At 52.0% G+C, this 13,807-nt stretch overlaps 1 protein-coding gene across 4 annotated transcripts; it reads left to right on the top strand.

Moving 5' to 3' along the window:
• The first annotated feature begins 24 nt into the window (after positions 1 to 24).
• MFSD13A (major facilitator superfamily domain containing 13A) lies at positions 25 to 13,657 on the top strand. 4 transcript variants are annotated; one of them, XM_056351444.1, is made up of 10 exons: positions 35 to 105; positions 4,618 to 4,738; positions 5,867 to 6,135; positions 6,604 to 6,683; positions 7,468 to 7,917; positions 8,831 to 8,948; positions 9,929 to 10,025; positions 10,766 to 10,937; positions 11,473 to 11,666; positions 11,887 to 13,657. In XM_056351444.1, exons 3-10 carry the CDS (start codon positions 5,971 to 5,973, stop codon positions 12,138 to 12,140), a joined length of 1,530 nt encoding a protein of 509 aa, XP_056207419.1. In that variant the 5' UTR covers positions 35 to 105; positions 4,618 to 4,738; positions 5,867 to 5,970; the 3' UTR covers positions 12,141 to 13,657. The 4 variants fall into 4 exon arrangements, with proteins under 4 accessions (XP_056207420.1, XP_056207419.1, XP_056207422.1 ...); XM_056351445.1 differs by lacking the exon at positions 4,618 to 4,738 and having other exon boundaries at positions 25 to 105; XM_056351447.1 differs by lacking the exon at positions 7,468 to 7,917.
• Positions 13,658 to 13,807: the final 150 nt, after the last annotated feature.

The raw sequence follows: 13,807 nt of genomic DNA, 5'->3' as shown, positions 1-13,807 counted from the left end.
GACGCAAGATGGCCGCGGGGCGGGGGCGGGAGGCCGCTAGGTGCGCGTGCGCAGACCTGCCGTTCGGCGGCGGAGCGGGGAGGGCAGCGCCGGTAACGGACGCAGGTAGGAGGCGCTGAGGGGACGGGTGCGGTGCCGTGCCTCTGCCGCCCCGGTGCTGGCTAGGGTTTGTCTCCCTGCCTGCAGCAGGGCCGCCCGGGCGGGATGGGGGAGCCCCTCCCTCAGCGCAGCGGGGCCGTCCGGGTGGGGTGGGGATCCACCCCCGCGGCGTGGGCCGCCCGTGCGGGGTTCCCCCCCTCCGGCACTGGTAGAGCTCTGGCGTGTGCCTCCCCCCGGCACTCCGGACGGGCCCGCGCGGGCCCGGGGGGTGCCATTCGTCCCTCCCTCCCTGCTGTCCCTGCCCGTGAGCCGTGGCCTCTGCTCTCGCCCTCTCTGGAGCGGGTCGGGGTCTGGCGCCGGGACCCTGAGAGGGGGCCCTGGTACTGCCCCACCCTGCCTGGAGGTGTGGAGCGGAGCTGTGGTCGCCATGTCCCTGTCACACCTTCCTGTCACCTCACAGCACAACCCCAAGCAGGCTCTCCACCGCCACGGAGCCGGAGCGGGAGCCCGCCGCGCAAGGGTGGCAGTGCCCCTGCCTGGCTGCCCCTTCCTCTGCCGGGGCTGTTAGGCTTCCCCTTAACACGGAGGGACCCTGCGGACGGCGGTGGCACCTCTGCTTGGGCTTGTCCTCTCAGTGCCCGGGGAAGTGGCGTCCCCAGCTCTGGCCTCGCTTGGCAGGCATGGCCGGGCGCCCTGCGTGCCCTCCCGCACACGGGACGCCAGGTGCTCTGGCTGTGACCTGGCGCTGTGTTCTTCAAGCTGAAACGCCACAGAGCTCTCTGGTGGCCTTGGGAGCTGGGCTTCCTTCAGCCCTTCGGTTAGCAGTGTGTGGGCTTGTGGCTGAAGCAGGGGTGCTGGGGAAAGGTTTGTAGGTGAAAAGTCTCCCTGGTGAGAAGATGGAGAGGTGTAGCGAAACTCCCAGTTGCTGTACTTCGGCAGAGTAGTAAGTGCTTCTCACCGGGTGCTTCCTATTAAGGCTTAAGAAGAACGGGTAGTATCTGTGTAGTAATCCCACCTTCTAGCTTCTGTGGTTCCACTCTTGCTGGTTGTTTTCAATAAGGGTTTCATATATACTTCCAAATCTATAATTTGAGGCCAGAATTACCTGGCAATGGTTCCCATACCAGGGCTGTGAAGTCCACTACAGGATTAGAGTTTATATTGACAGTAGCATCGTGGAGAACCAATTTTTTAATACAGCTAACATACATTCCTTACACTGTAAAACGATGAATTGTTTAGAAAAGGGGTGTCACGTGCTGTTAAGTTAAATGCCTTACCAAGTTCCGAGACTATGAGATCTACCTCGTTACCTCTATTAACGAACCTTGTAATCTCATTAGGGAATGAGATCTGATTTAACAAGATTGCTCAGCTGGAACACAGCTCCACAGAAACTACCAGCTGGTTCAAGATATTAATTGCTGTATATGTGGCAGTTCTGTTTATGTGTGTGAACTCTGCAGGAGTGACGGAAGCACCTGATTGCCTGTAATAAGAAGGGTGTTACCAAACCTCTTATAATACTGAGACATCTGTGATTGTTGGATTGGTAAACAATACCGGGAAACGCCCTCATGGCCTCCTCGAAGTGGTATGTTTCCTTGCCTGATCCAGGTGGTATCGGGTTTTCAAAGGCTTCATTGCTTTACTGTTCAGATACCAGGCTCCTGGGAGTCTGCTGTTGGAGAGTTTGTTAATGTTTCACGTGGGACGGTGTGTGGTGTTCCCTCGAGACTCTCCGTTAGCAAGTGGATTATCTGAGGAAACATGGCATTAGGATTTCAGTAGTATGGTGGAAAAACTGAGTCTTGGAGAGATATTCACCTCTAAGAGAGCGCACAGGATCCAATTTTGGTCAGAGGAGCCTAAATTTTGTGGATTATGTGACTAGGTAGGAGCTTTCCTGTGTTAGGAATAGGATTTTGAGATTTTGTTTTGTTTAAGGGGAGACTTTTCGCTTTGGTTCGGTGAAATAGCTCTGTGGGGGGATTCCACTTTTTACTGAACAGAGTCCTGCCAGAATCTTAAGTAGCTCCGTGGGGTCAGGACCCTCTGAGGTGTCTGTGCTTTGGAGGCCTCCTGGGATACCGTGTGTGGGGTGGGAAGGAGTGTGCAGAACCTGGTTTGTGCCCACAAAACAGACTTGTCACTGACAGGTAAGTGTGGCCAGAGAAGACATCCATGACTTTCTGCTGGCTGAGAATGTCACTTACAGGGTCTGGGAGAAATTGACGTGCCCAGCATCAGGTGCTGTGCTGTGCTGGGTCATGGGGCATCAGCTCTTTCATGGGTGCAGCTCCAGCCCAGCTTCCCTGTGAAGGAGGCTGGACTGCCAGCAGCCCAGTCCTGTCTGGCCATGACAAATGTGTAGAAATAGTCCCCTCTTGGGTGGTTGATCCAGCTGATGGATTTATTGTGTTGCAGATGCAGAGACACAGTGCTGGTATATCTGTCTGGCCCTCTGCTTTAGCTAGTAAGCCACTGAAAATCCATAACATGTAGCAGAGGCAGTGTAGTCACAACTGGAGCAAACTTAGATGTATCCCGAAGTATTACTTGGGATATTCCAGCTTGCATTACCCACATAGTGGAGAATGGACGGGAGAGTCATCCAGTTACTGCAGTCATGTCTGCAGATGACTGTTTCAGGTTCCTGGATGGCAGCTTCTGCATATAGGAATCATCTGGCCCTGCTTAAAAGACTGGCTCAGGCCAAGACTCACATATATGGCTCTGCTGCCAACTCAGTACAACTGACCTCAGCCTTGTTGTAAGGCCAGAGGGTTGCTGAATTGCCATGGGACACAATGACTGGTGAATCCAGCTGTGAGCTGGCTAGGAAGTTAGAGCAGATGTGCGAGCCCCAAACTGTGGTGTGTTTCCAGGCACTATACGCCAGCACTCTCAAACAAAAGCAGTGCTTTCCTGGTAGCCAGTATTCAAATGTCCTTCTCAAAAAGATATGATCTGCAAACGTCACTGTCAGAAGCCAGATGTCATATGCGGAGGTGGAAGTTTCTCAAATAAAGGCTAGTTGCTTTCTAATTTATGAGCTTGTTGCTTTATGACTGTGCGTTAGAAGTTCAGCATGAATGAATGATAGCTATTCCCTCCTGCAGCTCATTTTCCCATTACTACTTAAAGCCTAATGTTGACAAGTTCTGACATACTCCATGAGTAATTCTCCATCCCAAGGAAAAGGTTATGAAAATACCAGTGTGGCAAGTTTAAATAACGGCAGAGCTTTGGATGTAGAAGCAAAATCTACTTTTTATGGACAGCTATGATTTTTTTTTTTCTTTTCATCTGCGCATTTGCAGATGGGGAGGGGAGAGAAAATACATATAAAATGACCTAACAATTATCCCAGCAAAGTGAAATCACTTAGAAACGTCAGCTGGCTGGAAGGGTTGCACATCTGTGAGGGAGTGACAAGGGAGAAGGAGGAAGTGGAACTGCACCTTCTTTAAACAGCGCTTCGGCATATAAATGATGAGGTGTCTCTGGAAACTTCAGCTGTGGTTTGTGCAACGTGTGCTGAGTGAAGCATCGTTTGGATGGGTACAGTGTAAAGTGCAGCGCTAAGGACCAAGCCCTGAGCAGGCTTTGCTTTCAAATAGGCTTTGGTTAGCAAAGTCAACTCCCAGGTTAAGAATTGCCCTAGCAGGGCACCTCGCTTGTGTCCCCCTTCACGTGCCTTTCCTCTCTGCGTGAAGAGTCCCCGCTGTTTAGTCTTTCCTTAGCAGGCAGCTGCCCCAGTCCCTTGCTCAGGTTAGTTGCCCTTCTTTGGTCTACCTCATTTCTGTGTCTTGGGAAGTTTGTAGCGAGGTTAGGTGTGCACGCAGTGGTCAAGGTCTGGATACGCTGAGGTTTCATGTGGTGCAAAATGGTGCTGTCTGCTTGTTCTCCATCCCATGCACGAGGGTGCCCAGCACTCTGGTGGCTTCGTCTGACCTTGATCCAGTCCTCTGTAGAAGGCTCTTGGTGAGAGACAGAGGACTCATCCGTGGGTCAGTTGGCTTAGCTCTCCCTTCTTCCTAACCTTTATCTTTATACATCACAAATTCTTGATTCCTTTTCAATTCATGACCATACAACATGCAATTTCCCTTTGAGGCTTGTCTGTCTTCAATTACACCTATGGAAGTTCATTGTCTGGCTGAATTCCTCTCTGAGCAGTGTCTTCCTTTTATTTGGCTGTGGGGTTTGGCATGGTGCGGATGCAGAATGCTTAGCTCCACGAGGGCTCTGCAGTTGGATCCAGTTGAGGTCTAGTGCTTTGGCTGGGAGTGGAGCCGATGTGCAGTTTCAATCCAGTGATGTAATTGATTGGAACAAATGCTGTTCCAGCTCTTTTACAAGGAATTCCTTGGGCTAGGCAGAGCAGACAGTTATTTTTGTTTTTCTAATCTTGCCTAGAAGTGGTCAGACTCACGGCTTCTGGGAAATGCTGAATGGGACTGGTGTTTCATCAGGTTTCGTACCCAGTTGATTATTCTCCCCCTTGATCTTCAGCTTGGACTTGGTGTAGCTGATGTTGCAAGCCGGAGGAGGCTGGCTTGGTGCGTAGTTTCCCGTTTCTGCTGTGCTCATTCTTATCCTGCCTGGTGAAGTCCCCACGATGCATCTGAGTCGGGTGAGTGCGGAACCCTGGAGGACTGAAATGGGAGTGACTTCCCACCCTTTATCTTGCTTTTGAGTGTTAAGATAGCGACCTTGTTGTCACCCGTCATGCATATGCTGTGAACAAGCTTTCTTATGATGGCACGGGCTGGAGAAGCTGACTTACACTGACTTACACTGACTTAACATCTCACCAGATACTTGAGTGCCTCTGAAGAGGTGCCTTGTGTTTTGCCTTTGTAGCAACTTGTGTGTGAGAGGGGGCCCAGCCTGAAAGGCACTATAGAGTGCATCGTGGAGGGATGGTGGTCCTGCCTCCTGGCTGTGATCTCCAGTCAGTGCTGTTGTGAGGAGTCCTCCCCTCACACCTCAGCCCCTTGTGAACATACAGCAACTTGTTCTGCTAACAGGCTGATGTTTCTGCTTGTTTTCTTTCCATACGTATTGCTGTCCAGACCAAAGCATCTTTATTTCAGAGACTTGATCCTAAAATTCAAGCTGCACCAAGACGAGCTGAAGAGCTGCTGAGTTGCCTTTATCGCACGATGGCAGCATGTCTATTGCATGCCATCATGTTCTGGTCATGACTCTTTCATGCCACAAAGCAGCAACACTGCTTGCCATAAATAACTCCTGTCTGAGCCCCAGGTGTGCTCAGCTGTGACTGCCTGGGGAAAGCAGTATGCACGTGTGGGATTACATCACAGCTGTTGTCATTCTTATTTGCCTAAAAATTTACACTGCTACCTAAAAATGTCAGTGACTAGGTGTGTTTTCTGAAGGCTACTTTGTTTACAGCTGTCTAGCTGGATTCCTCTTGTGACCTTGCCTTTAAAGAGCTGTAAGGAGCTAATTCGCTGCTTGCTGGATAACAAAGACCATTACAGGGTAAAGGACAGGGCAACCTGCTCACCAGGGTCTCCTGTACCCTGGGAGCCGCAGCCTGGCCTCGGCTTAATGAAACACCTTTAGTGCAGCAGACAGCCTTTCTCTTAAATCCCCTCCAATCCACTTTTGAACAGCTCCTCAAAGCAATGCGAATTCTGATCTCTGCAGGCGAAGATTTACCAATTAATTTGATTCAACTTTAGTTCATTCAAGAAACTGAACCTGGTTTCATTTTGTTTTTTCTCTTCTGCAGGAGCAACAATGGATTGGCCCCAACAAAGATGTAGCAGGTGTTGGGAGAAGACATCCCATCTGACATGGAGGTGATCAAGAGAGCTGAACACCGACTGCACCAACATGGGGTTGCGGCTGTTGGCTTGTCTTTTTCATTGGCCCACTGCAGTGATCTACGGGTCCCTGTCGCTGTTTGTTTCCATTTTGCACAACGTGTTCCTCCTGTACTACGTGGACACCTTTGTCTCTGTTTACAAGATTGATAAACTGTCCTTTTGGATAGGAGAGGTTAGTCTTTTCCATAGGCCTTTGCCCTCTTGAGTAAGTAATTGTGAAACCAAGACTGCTCCTTGCCAGAAGTGTGAAGAGTGTTAGTTTTAACAGCAGCATTCCCCTTTGGAGAGGGAGCAAGGGGGGAGCCTTCTGAGTGTTAACTTGGGCTTTTCAGTTTTGCCTGCTTGTATAAAGATAGAACAAAGTAGGAGAGAAGCCCCAGAGACTTTGTTCTTAAGACTGCCTTTCCTCTGGGGGTGTTGGGGTGTTTCACAAGCAGGGAAAACCACTGGCCTTGTTGTGTTAATATGACAGTTGCTCCAGACAGAGGAGTCCTAGAACAGTGGTGGGACAGGGAAGGTGTGCTGGGGTGGTTCCTGCTGGTTCACCATGTCAGCTCAACACTGCTTGCTTCAGTAACAGAACCGTGTCCTTGTGGGACTTGTCCTGTGATTTGTTTCACTGTCCTGCTTTCTTTCCCAGACAGTGTTTCTGATCTGGAACAGCCTCAATGACCCTCTGTTTGGCTGGCTGAGTGACCGAGTGTTCCTTAGCGCACAGCAGTAAGTTAAATTCCACTTCCAGTAGAGGCTGGGAAGTTGTTTAGTCTCGGGGGGAGAGGTTCTGAAATTGGCAGCTTTAAAATGATAGTGTGAGAATGGTTTCTGGGGCACGGAACTATTAAATACCTCTCTTTGAAGTTCAGTGCTCTTTGCACGTTATTTCAGTACCTGGCTGTGTAAAGGAAGTCACACATCTATCCGGTTGACATGACCCTAATCCTTAACATCATGAATGGTACAGAACCTAAAATATGGGTGTCTGAAATCTCAAGACCCTGCTGTATGAGCAAGCCTCTTCGTGGGGTGTTGGAGAGTGTCTGTACATCGTTTGGGAGACACAGGGGGGGAAAAGACAATTTTTTTCTATGTGGAATACCTCAGACCAGTTGTTCCCAAACTCCTTGGGTCATGGATGACTGTTGGCCATTAGCATTTCTCATGTATTTATGTCAGGCTTTTAATGGAAATCACGGTGTGGCTTCCTGCAACTAGTGAAAACTTCAAGTACTCATTGAAATAATTTGTATTGTGCGAAGCACAGGCAGTGCAGCACTATCAGGAAGAGACTTGCTCTGGAGAGCAAAAAATCCCTTCATGTTTTTTGGCCTTCTTAAACACATAGTTACAGTGTAGTCACATATTAGCTGAGAAGATACCCGATGTGGGTGCTTGTTGCATGAGCAAAAGCTGCGTTTATGTGTACGCCACTTAAAAGACTTCCTTGAGAGGGAGAATACATGCAGGGTTTTGTCCAGGTGTCTGAAGTTTTTGTCTTCTGTTGCAGGCCAGGAGCAGAGATTTCCTCCCCCAAAGTAGTTCTGAAGAGGCTCAGAGTGCTAAGCCACAATGGCCCCCTCTTTGCCATCTCTTTCCTGGCTTTCTGGGTTGCCTGGGCTCATCCCGGTTTGCAGTTCCTTCTTTGCCTTTGCATGTACGACAGCTTTCTCACCATGGTTGACCTCCATCACAACGCCTTGCTCGCAGACCTGGCTGTTTCAGCAAAAGACAGGACTAGCCTCAACTTCTACTGCTCCCTCTTCAGTGCCATAGGCTCCCTCTCTGTCTTCATGTCCTACGCAGTGTGGAACAAAGAGGACTTCTTTTCCTTTCGCATATTTTGCATCGTGCTGGCCCTCTGCTCCATCACTGGTTTTACCCTGTCCACACAGCTGCTCCGCCAGCGGTTTGAGGCTGATGGGAAAGTGAAATGGGATGAGGAATCAACCCTAAAAGAGTAAGTGTCACCAATTCTGCACCAGGGCCAAACGCCTGGCATAGATCTGTAGAGTTCTGTTATGCACCGCGGCAAACTAAATGTGTGGGAAGATCCAGGACGAGGCAGACTTTTGCTAATCATCTGTGGTTCTTGTCTGTTGATACACTTTTCAGAATCACCTCTGTCACACTGGCTTCTAAGGCCCTCTGAGAATAGGACAAAACTGTATTGTGACACCCCTGGCCCAAACTGGAGGCAGAGCCTTGACCTGCTGTGTGGCCATCCAGTGTTTGGAACATGAAATGAGTTAATATCTAGAGCACCCAGTGAGGTCTGTGAGTGGCAAAATGTCAGAAACAGCTTATGAAAGCATTCCTGCTTGAGCATGAGACCACCTTGCTGCCCATTTCCTATGGAGCTGGACAAACGAATGTCTCTTACCCTTTTGCTGGCTTTAGCTACCTGATAGTGGTTGGGCTGTTGGTAGGCCACGATGCAGCTGGTTTTCCCCGTTCAGCTCTCTTGCTTTTCCTTGGGCTGCCTCACTTGTCTCTTGTTATGAGCTGCCAGCATTGTGCTGTAGTAACACAGCAGATCCTCATGAGATCTGCCAGGTGAGCTAACCACAGGATCTGAAAGGGGAGCGTATGCGTAGTGAAATGGCTAATAAGAGGAGAATGCTTTTATGGACAGAAATCCAAATTTTGGATTCAGAAGACAGACGTTCTTTGGAAGACCTGTTGCCTGTTCTTCTTGCTAGCAATAAGCAAATGTTGTAGATTCTGCTGGTTTGACTTGGCCCAGGGAGGGGGAAGGTTGGGATGGGAGCTGAGGGGAGACAGCTCTACATCTATACAGGGAGAACTGGGGGCTCTCTGCTGCTTGGTGTGAGGGATTTACGGTTGCTTTTTTTCCCCTCCTCTCTGTTTAGGCTGTGCATTGAGAAACTCTCTGTCCCCCAGGAGAAGAGGATCACCCTAGCAGAGTATCTCCAGCAGCTCTCCCGTCACCGCAACTTCCTCTGGTTTGTCTGCATGAACCTCATCCAGGTAGGCACAGCAGTGATGTGATTCAGGGGGTGAGCACTGGCTCTGGCTGTTCTGGCGATTCAGCAGTATGTGAGTTCCCCAGGAAGGGCAGAGGTGCGTCCAGCACCCATTTCTTTCTTGGAGCCTCCTGCACATGCTGGCTGATTCAGCAGCTGGTAGCCACTCTCCCTGCTTGTGACTCAAGGATACTTCCTAAGCTGTGGGGTGCTCCTTCCTCTGTCTGCAGCGTAGGCTGGATTACGGGGGCTGGCTGAGCTCTGTGCAGCCCATCTGGGGTGCAGAAGCGCAAGGCCTGACCTCATGGTGGGAGCGAGTTCAGGAGTGCAGTTTGCTGGCGTGGCTGTCAGCACAGGCTCCTCCGTTCTGCTTTCCTGAGGCTCACATCACTGTTCTCACTGTCCAGCTGGATCCACCTCCCAGCTAGCTTTTGCCATTTCTGTTCTTCATCCTTTTCAGTGATTACTACCAAATGCCGGCAACCTGCCCAGCATTGTGCGCTGCAGTCACAACTCTCATCTCTCTGGGGATCCCTCAGTTCCCCTCAGGCAGGCTTTTGATGCTCATCTGCATCTTTGCGTTCAGGGCTTTTTGTTTGCCTTATCCGTGTCCTCAGACAGCTGCCTTCTCCCTCCTGCTGTGCCACTGCCTCCTCCAAGGCTTTGTGGTCACTGCTGTCACCTCCTTGCCCTGCCTGCGCCAGCAGCACGGTGTGCTGAGCAGGTGCCTGGGCAGCTGGGAAGCAGTACTGACTCCAGGCACGCAGTGGGCATAGCTGGTGGTGTTGCAGCTTTGCAGTCTCAGCCTACAGTGTTGTGATCTCCGCAGCCCAGCTCTTGCTCTGCTGAAGTACCCCAGGCCCGCCCTGCATGGTCCCCTGGCACAGGGCTCTTAGGATAACAGAGCCCAGAGGGCTGTTAGCTTTTTCTGTTCTCTCTTACTGCTGTTCTGCTGACCAGCTCATCTGCATGCTGCCTTCACAGGTTTTTCACTGCCACTTTAACAGCAACTTCTTCCCTCTGTTCCTGGAGCACCTGCTGTCAGACCAGATATCTGTCTCGACTGGATCCTTCCTGCTTGGTGAGTCTCAGGTGGGACTGGAGGGAGCAGCTGGGTTTGGACCTGGCCTGAGTCTTGATTCACTTTTCCCAGACTCTGTCTGGTGAGAGGTGTGCTCACATGTTGGTCTCTGGGCTGTAAGATTCACACATGCACACGCCCCACATGCTTCCCTGGGACCTCCAAGTCATCCTTCCTGGGCGCAGCAGTAACCTGGAGCCTTTTCTAGTGAAGGCAAGACCAGTGTGCTGGACTCTGGCCTAGACTCCATGGAGGTATTGCTCTGACATTAGTGGCTGCCAGATAGTGTCCCCAGGATGCAGCAGAGACTGCAGCCCTGAATTTAATCCCTTTCCCTCTGTGACCATTTCTGGGCTGCCACAGATTTGTGGGCAGTGGTCCTAGAATTACCCTGGGAGGGTTCTATGTGGCCAGGTCTGGTCACACTGTCCTGTCCCTCTTATTTCTCCTCCAGGGCTGAGTTGCAGTCCTTGCGTGACAATGGCAAAGTCTTTTGTTCCTTCCTGCCCACGAGGCTGACAGAAGGTGGCCTCCCTCTGTAGGAAGAGTGTGTGCTGTGCCACAAAGCCACTGAGTAAATCTGCTGCAGCCTTCTGTATGTGCACAGGGGCTATTCTGTACTGTGTCCCCAACAGCCCTGCTGGCAATAGCCAGCCTTGTTTTCTCTCTCAGTATTGGTCCTGGGTGCATGGTGGATACTGAAAGTCCCTCAAGCTGTTTGTGCCTCTGTTGCTTCTCAGGCGTTTCCTACATTGCCCCTCATCTCAACAACCTCTACTTCCTGTCCCTCTGCCGCCGCTGTGGGGTTTATGCTGTGGTGCGAGGACTCTTCTTCCTGAAGCTGGCTCTCAGTGTTGTCATGCTCCTGGCAGGACCTGATCAGGTGTATCTGCTCTGCATCTTCATTGCCAGGTAGGCAGGCAGGCAGGCAGCACTTGCTTCCCCTGCCACCTGGGAAGGGAAATGACTTGTCTCTGTTTTACGAAGGAGTGGCAGGCAGGGAACAGTAGCTAGGGTCACACAGAAGCCATGTGGCTTCCAGCTCTCATAGCATCCAAGCATGGGATGGATCGCTGCCAAATCGGCTGGCTGTGCTCAGGAGGACAGAGACCCAAGGGCTGGCAGCAGCCTGCAGCAGCCTTTCCCAGCTGCTGAGCCAAGCTCGTCTCCTCGGTAGCCTGCCTGAGGTGATAGCCCCCAGTGTGTGCTGCAGCTGCCCGTTAGCCACTGGGCCAGCATGTCCTGTACTCAGGCCTGTCTGTGTGGCAGGTCAAGGCATTGCTTGTGTACCACAAAGCTTATTGCTAGCAGTGTTCCCCTCCTGTAACCAGGGCTTCTGAAATTCTTATTTTAAATGTGAGGGAACCGTTCTCGATGTTCTCTGATCTCCCACCTACTCCTGTCATTTCTTGATGTCCCTCTTTGTACTTTGCCTGTTGTTCTGCAGCAACCGGGTGTTCACGGAGGGGACCTGTAAGTTGCTCAACCTGGTAGTCACTGACTTGGTGGATGAGGATCTAGTCCTGAACCGTAGGAAGCAGGCAGCCTCAGCGCTGCTCTTTGGGATGGTGGCTCTGGTCACCAAGCCGGGCCAGACCTTTGCCCCTCTGATTGGCACCTGGCTGCTCTGTGCGTACACAGGTAAGGATGCTCCTGGGGAAAGCAGTGGGGCAGGAGAGGGCAGACTTGTGAGTTCAGTGTCCTCCACCACATCCTGTGCCCTGGGTGGGTGCAGAGGGCTCTTGCAGTTGCTAAGCTGTGCCTGGTCTCTGCATCTCCAAGGCCAGTCACTCAGAGAGAATGGATGAGGGAGGGTTCATCCCCACTGTCCCCAGTCTCACAAACTCTTCTCTGACACCAGGCTATGACATCTTCCAGCGCAACCCCTTGAGCAATGTGGTGAGTGCCCAGCCGAAGCTAGAGTCTGCCGCAGCCTTGGAGCCAACTCTTCGACAGGGCTGCTTTTACCTCCTCGTCTTCGTACCCATCACATGTGCGCTGCTGCAGCTCCTCAGCTGGTCTCAGTTCAGCTTGCACGGGAAGCGTCTCCAGAGGGTGAAGGCTCAGCGCCAAAGCCTGATGCAAGGCCAAGCACCAGAGGTCAAAACGATCTAGGGGGGTGCCTGAGTCCCCGGGGTGTTGCTGGTTCCAGGCTGGTGCAGGACTGCAGGCTAAGCACCAGGGATGGCGGGCTGAGAAAGCCCGATGTTTACAGATCAACTGTGAAATGCTGTAATGCCAATGTTTACTCATTCCAGGAGGTGGTTGCTGGGGAAGGCAGAGAAGTTCAGCATGTGAGGGTCTGGGGATAGATTGCTTGGCCACAGGAGCAAGAACGTTTTATCCTGGCCTGTCGCAGGGAGCAGAGGGCTCCTCACCCCAGCAGGGAGGTGCTGGGTTGCAGTGTGTGGTAGAGACATGTCGGCCTCTGCCTGGGCAGGAGGAGACCGCACAGGGAGTTCCTCCTAGCTGGAGCCCTGCAGCTTTGGGGAGTGGAGTCAGGGGGGGCTCCTGAGGGACCAAGTGACCGAGGCAGCGATTGCAGGACAGCAGGAGCAGGGGTGAGGACCCTGAAGGCCTTTCCCAGTAGCTGGCACAACCCCTCCCACATACAGTGCTGTGGTTCTTGGACCAAATCTGCTTTTAGGCATTTCTTGTTCCCAGGGTCTTCTGGCCATGCTGGTTTTATGCTGAGGCTCCCTCCTTCGTGGCCTTACAGAGGGACTGGGTAGTTGCTGGGCTGGGAAAAGGCAATGGCCTTGAACTGGGCTCAGAGCCTTGAGCTGGAACATCTCATCTGCACCCTGTCACCCGTGTTTAAGCCTCCTCTCCCCTGCACAGCCCCTTCCAGTCAGCACTGTCACGCTGCTGTGCTGGCTGGGGCTACGGGGCTGAGGTCAGGGAACCAATCCTGAACCAAGCTGATGGAAGTGCCTCCCTGCCCAGGGCCGTGGCAGGTGACCAAGTGAGGCAGCCTGGTGCCTTCCCCTCTTGCAAGGGGAGAGCACAGCCTGGAGGAGGCACCAGGTTTTGCTTTTGTGCCTTCCGTTCCTCTTCTGAGCCTGTCTGAAAGGGTGGGTAGTCACAGCGTTGAGATTTTTACATTTGTGGGGAAAGGCAGGCACCTCAGCTCCTCTCTGCTTGAAAGGGTGCCCGAGTTTGATCACCTCATCTGGCTGCTGAGCCATGGACCGAAGGAAGAGAGCGGGTGGTTTGATCTCCGCGGTTTTGGCTGGGAGCTGTCAGGGCAGGTAGTCACCAAAGGTATCCCTGAGGTGAGGGAGTGCCTTCCCCCTTCCTGCAGCGCATTTGGGGTCAGGCAGGAGAGATGTGCCAAAGCAGAGCTCTGCCCCTGTGCGTGCCCACAGGAGGGGGCGTGCAGGCAGCCTCTGAGAGCTGTTGCGTGTTTAGGGATGTGCTGTTCTTTGTTAGTGCCAGGTTCCCTCTGGGGTCTCGGCCCACAAACCTGCCATCTTGCCTCAGGACGCGGCTGCCTTCTGTCTTGAACCAAGACATTCCTGCCGTGAGGCTTCTGTAGCTCTTCATGGTTCAATCATAAGTTATTTGTGTGACTTCTAACAAAGTTTGAGAATGATTCTTCATTTCATAAATTAAAGATGATCTTTTCTATATTGCTGGGTGATTTTTTTTTTCAATATTTTTTTTTTTGCTAGCTGGTGGATCTTAACTGGCTAGGTTCACGTGGTCCTGGAGGGGCGCAACTGTGGCTGTAGAGGGGAAAAGGGGACTGCTCCCCTCCACCAAAACTGTGCTGGGGCTTG

The sequence above is a fragment of the Falco biarmicus genome, chromosome 9 (assembly GCF_023638135.1).
Source record: "Falco biarmicus isolate bFalBia1 chromosome 9, bFalBia1.pri, whole genome shotgun sequence".
Classification (NCBI taxonomy): Eukaryota; Metazoa; Chordata; class Aves; order Falconiformes; family Falconidae; genus Falco; species Falco biarmicus.
This window is presented reverse-complemented; position numbering and strand designations above follow the sequence as displayed.

Coding starts and splice junctions, on each gene's coding strand:
- MFSD13A (XM_056351445.1), top strand. CDS start 5,971: ATGGGGTTGCGGCTGTTGGCTTGTCTTTTTCATTGGCCCACTGCAGTG. Junction 7,918..8,830: donor GAGGAATCAACCCTAAAAGA/GTAAGTGTCACC, acceptor CTCTCTGTTTAG/GCTGTGCATTGAGAAACTCT. Junction 11,667..11,886: donor GCTGCTCTGTGCGTACACAG/GTAAGGATGCTC, acceptor CTCTGACACCAG/GCTATGACATCTTCCAGCGC.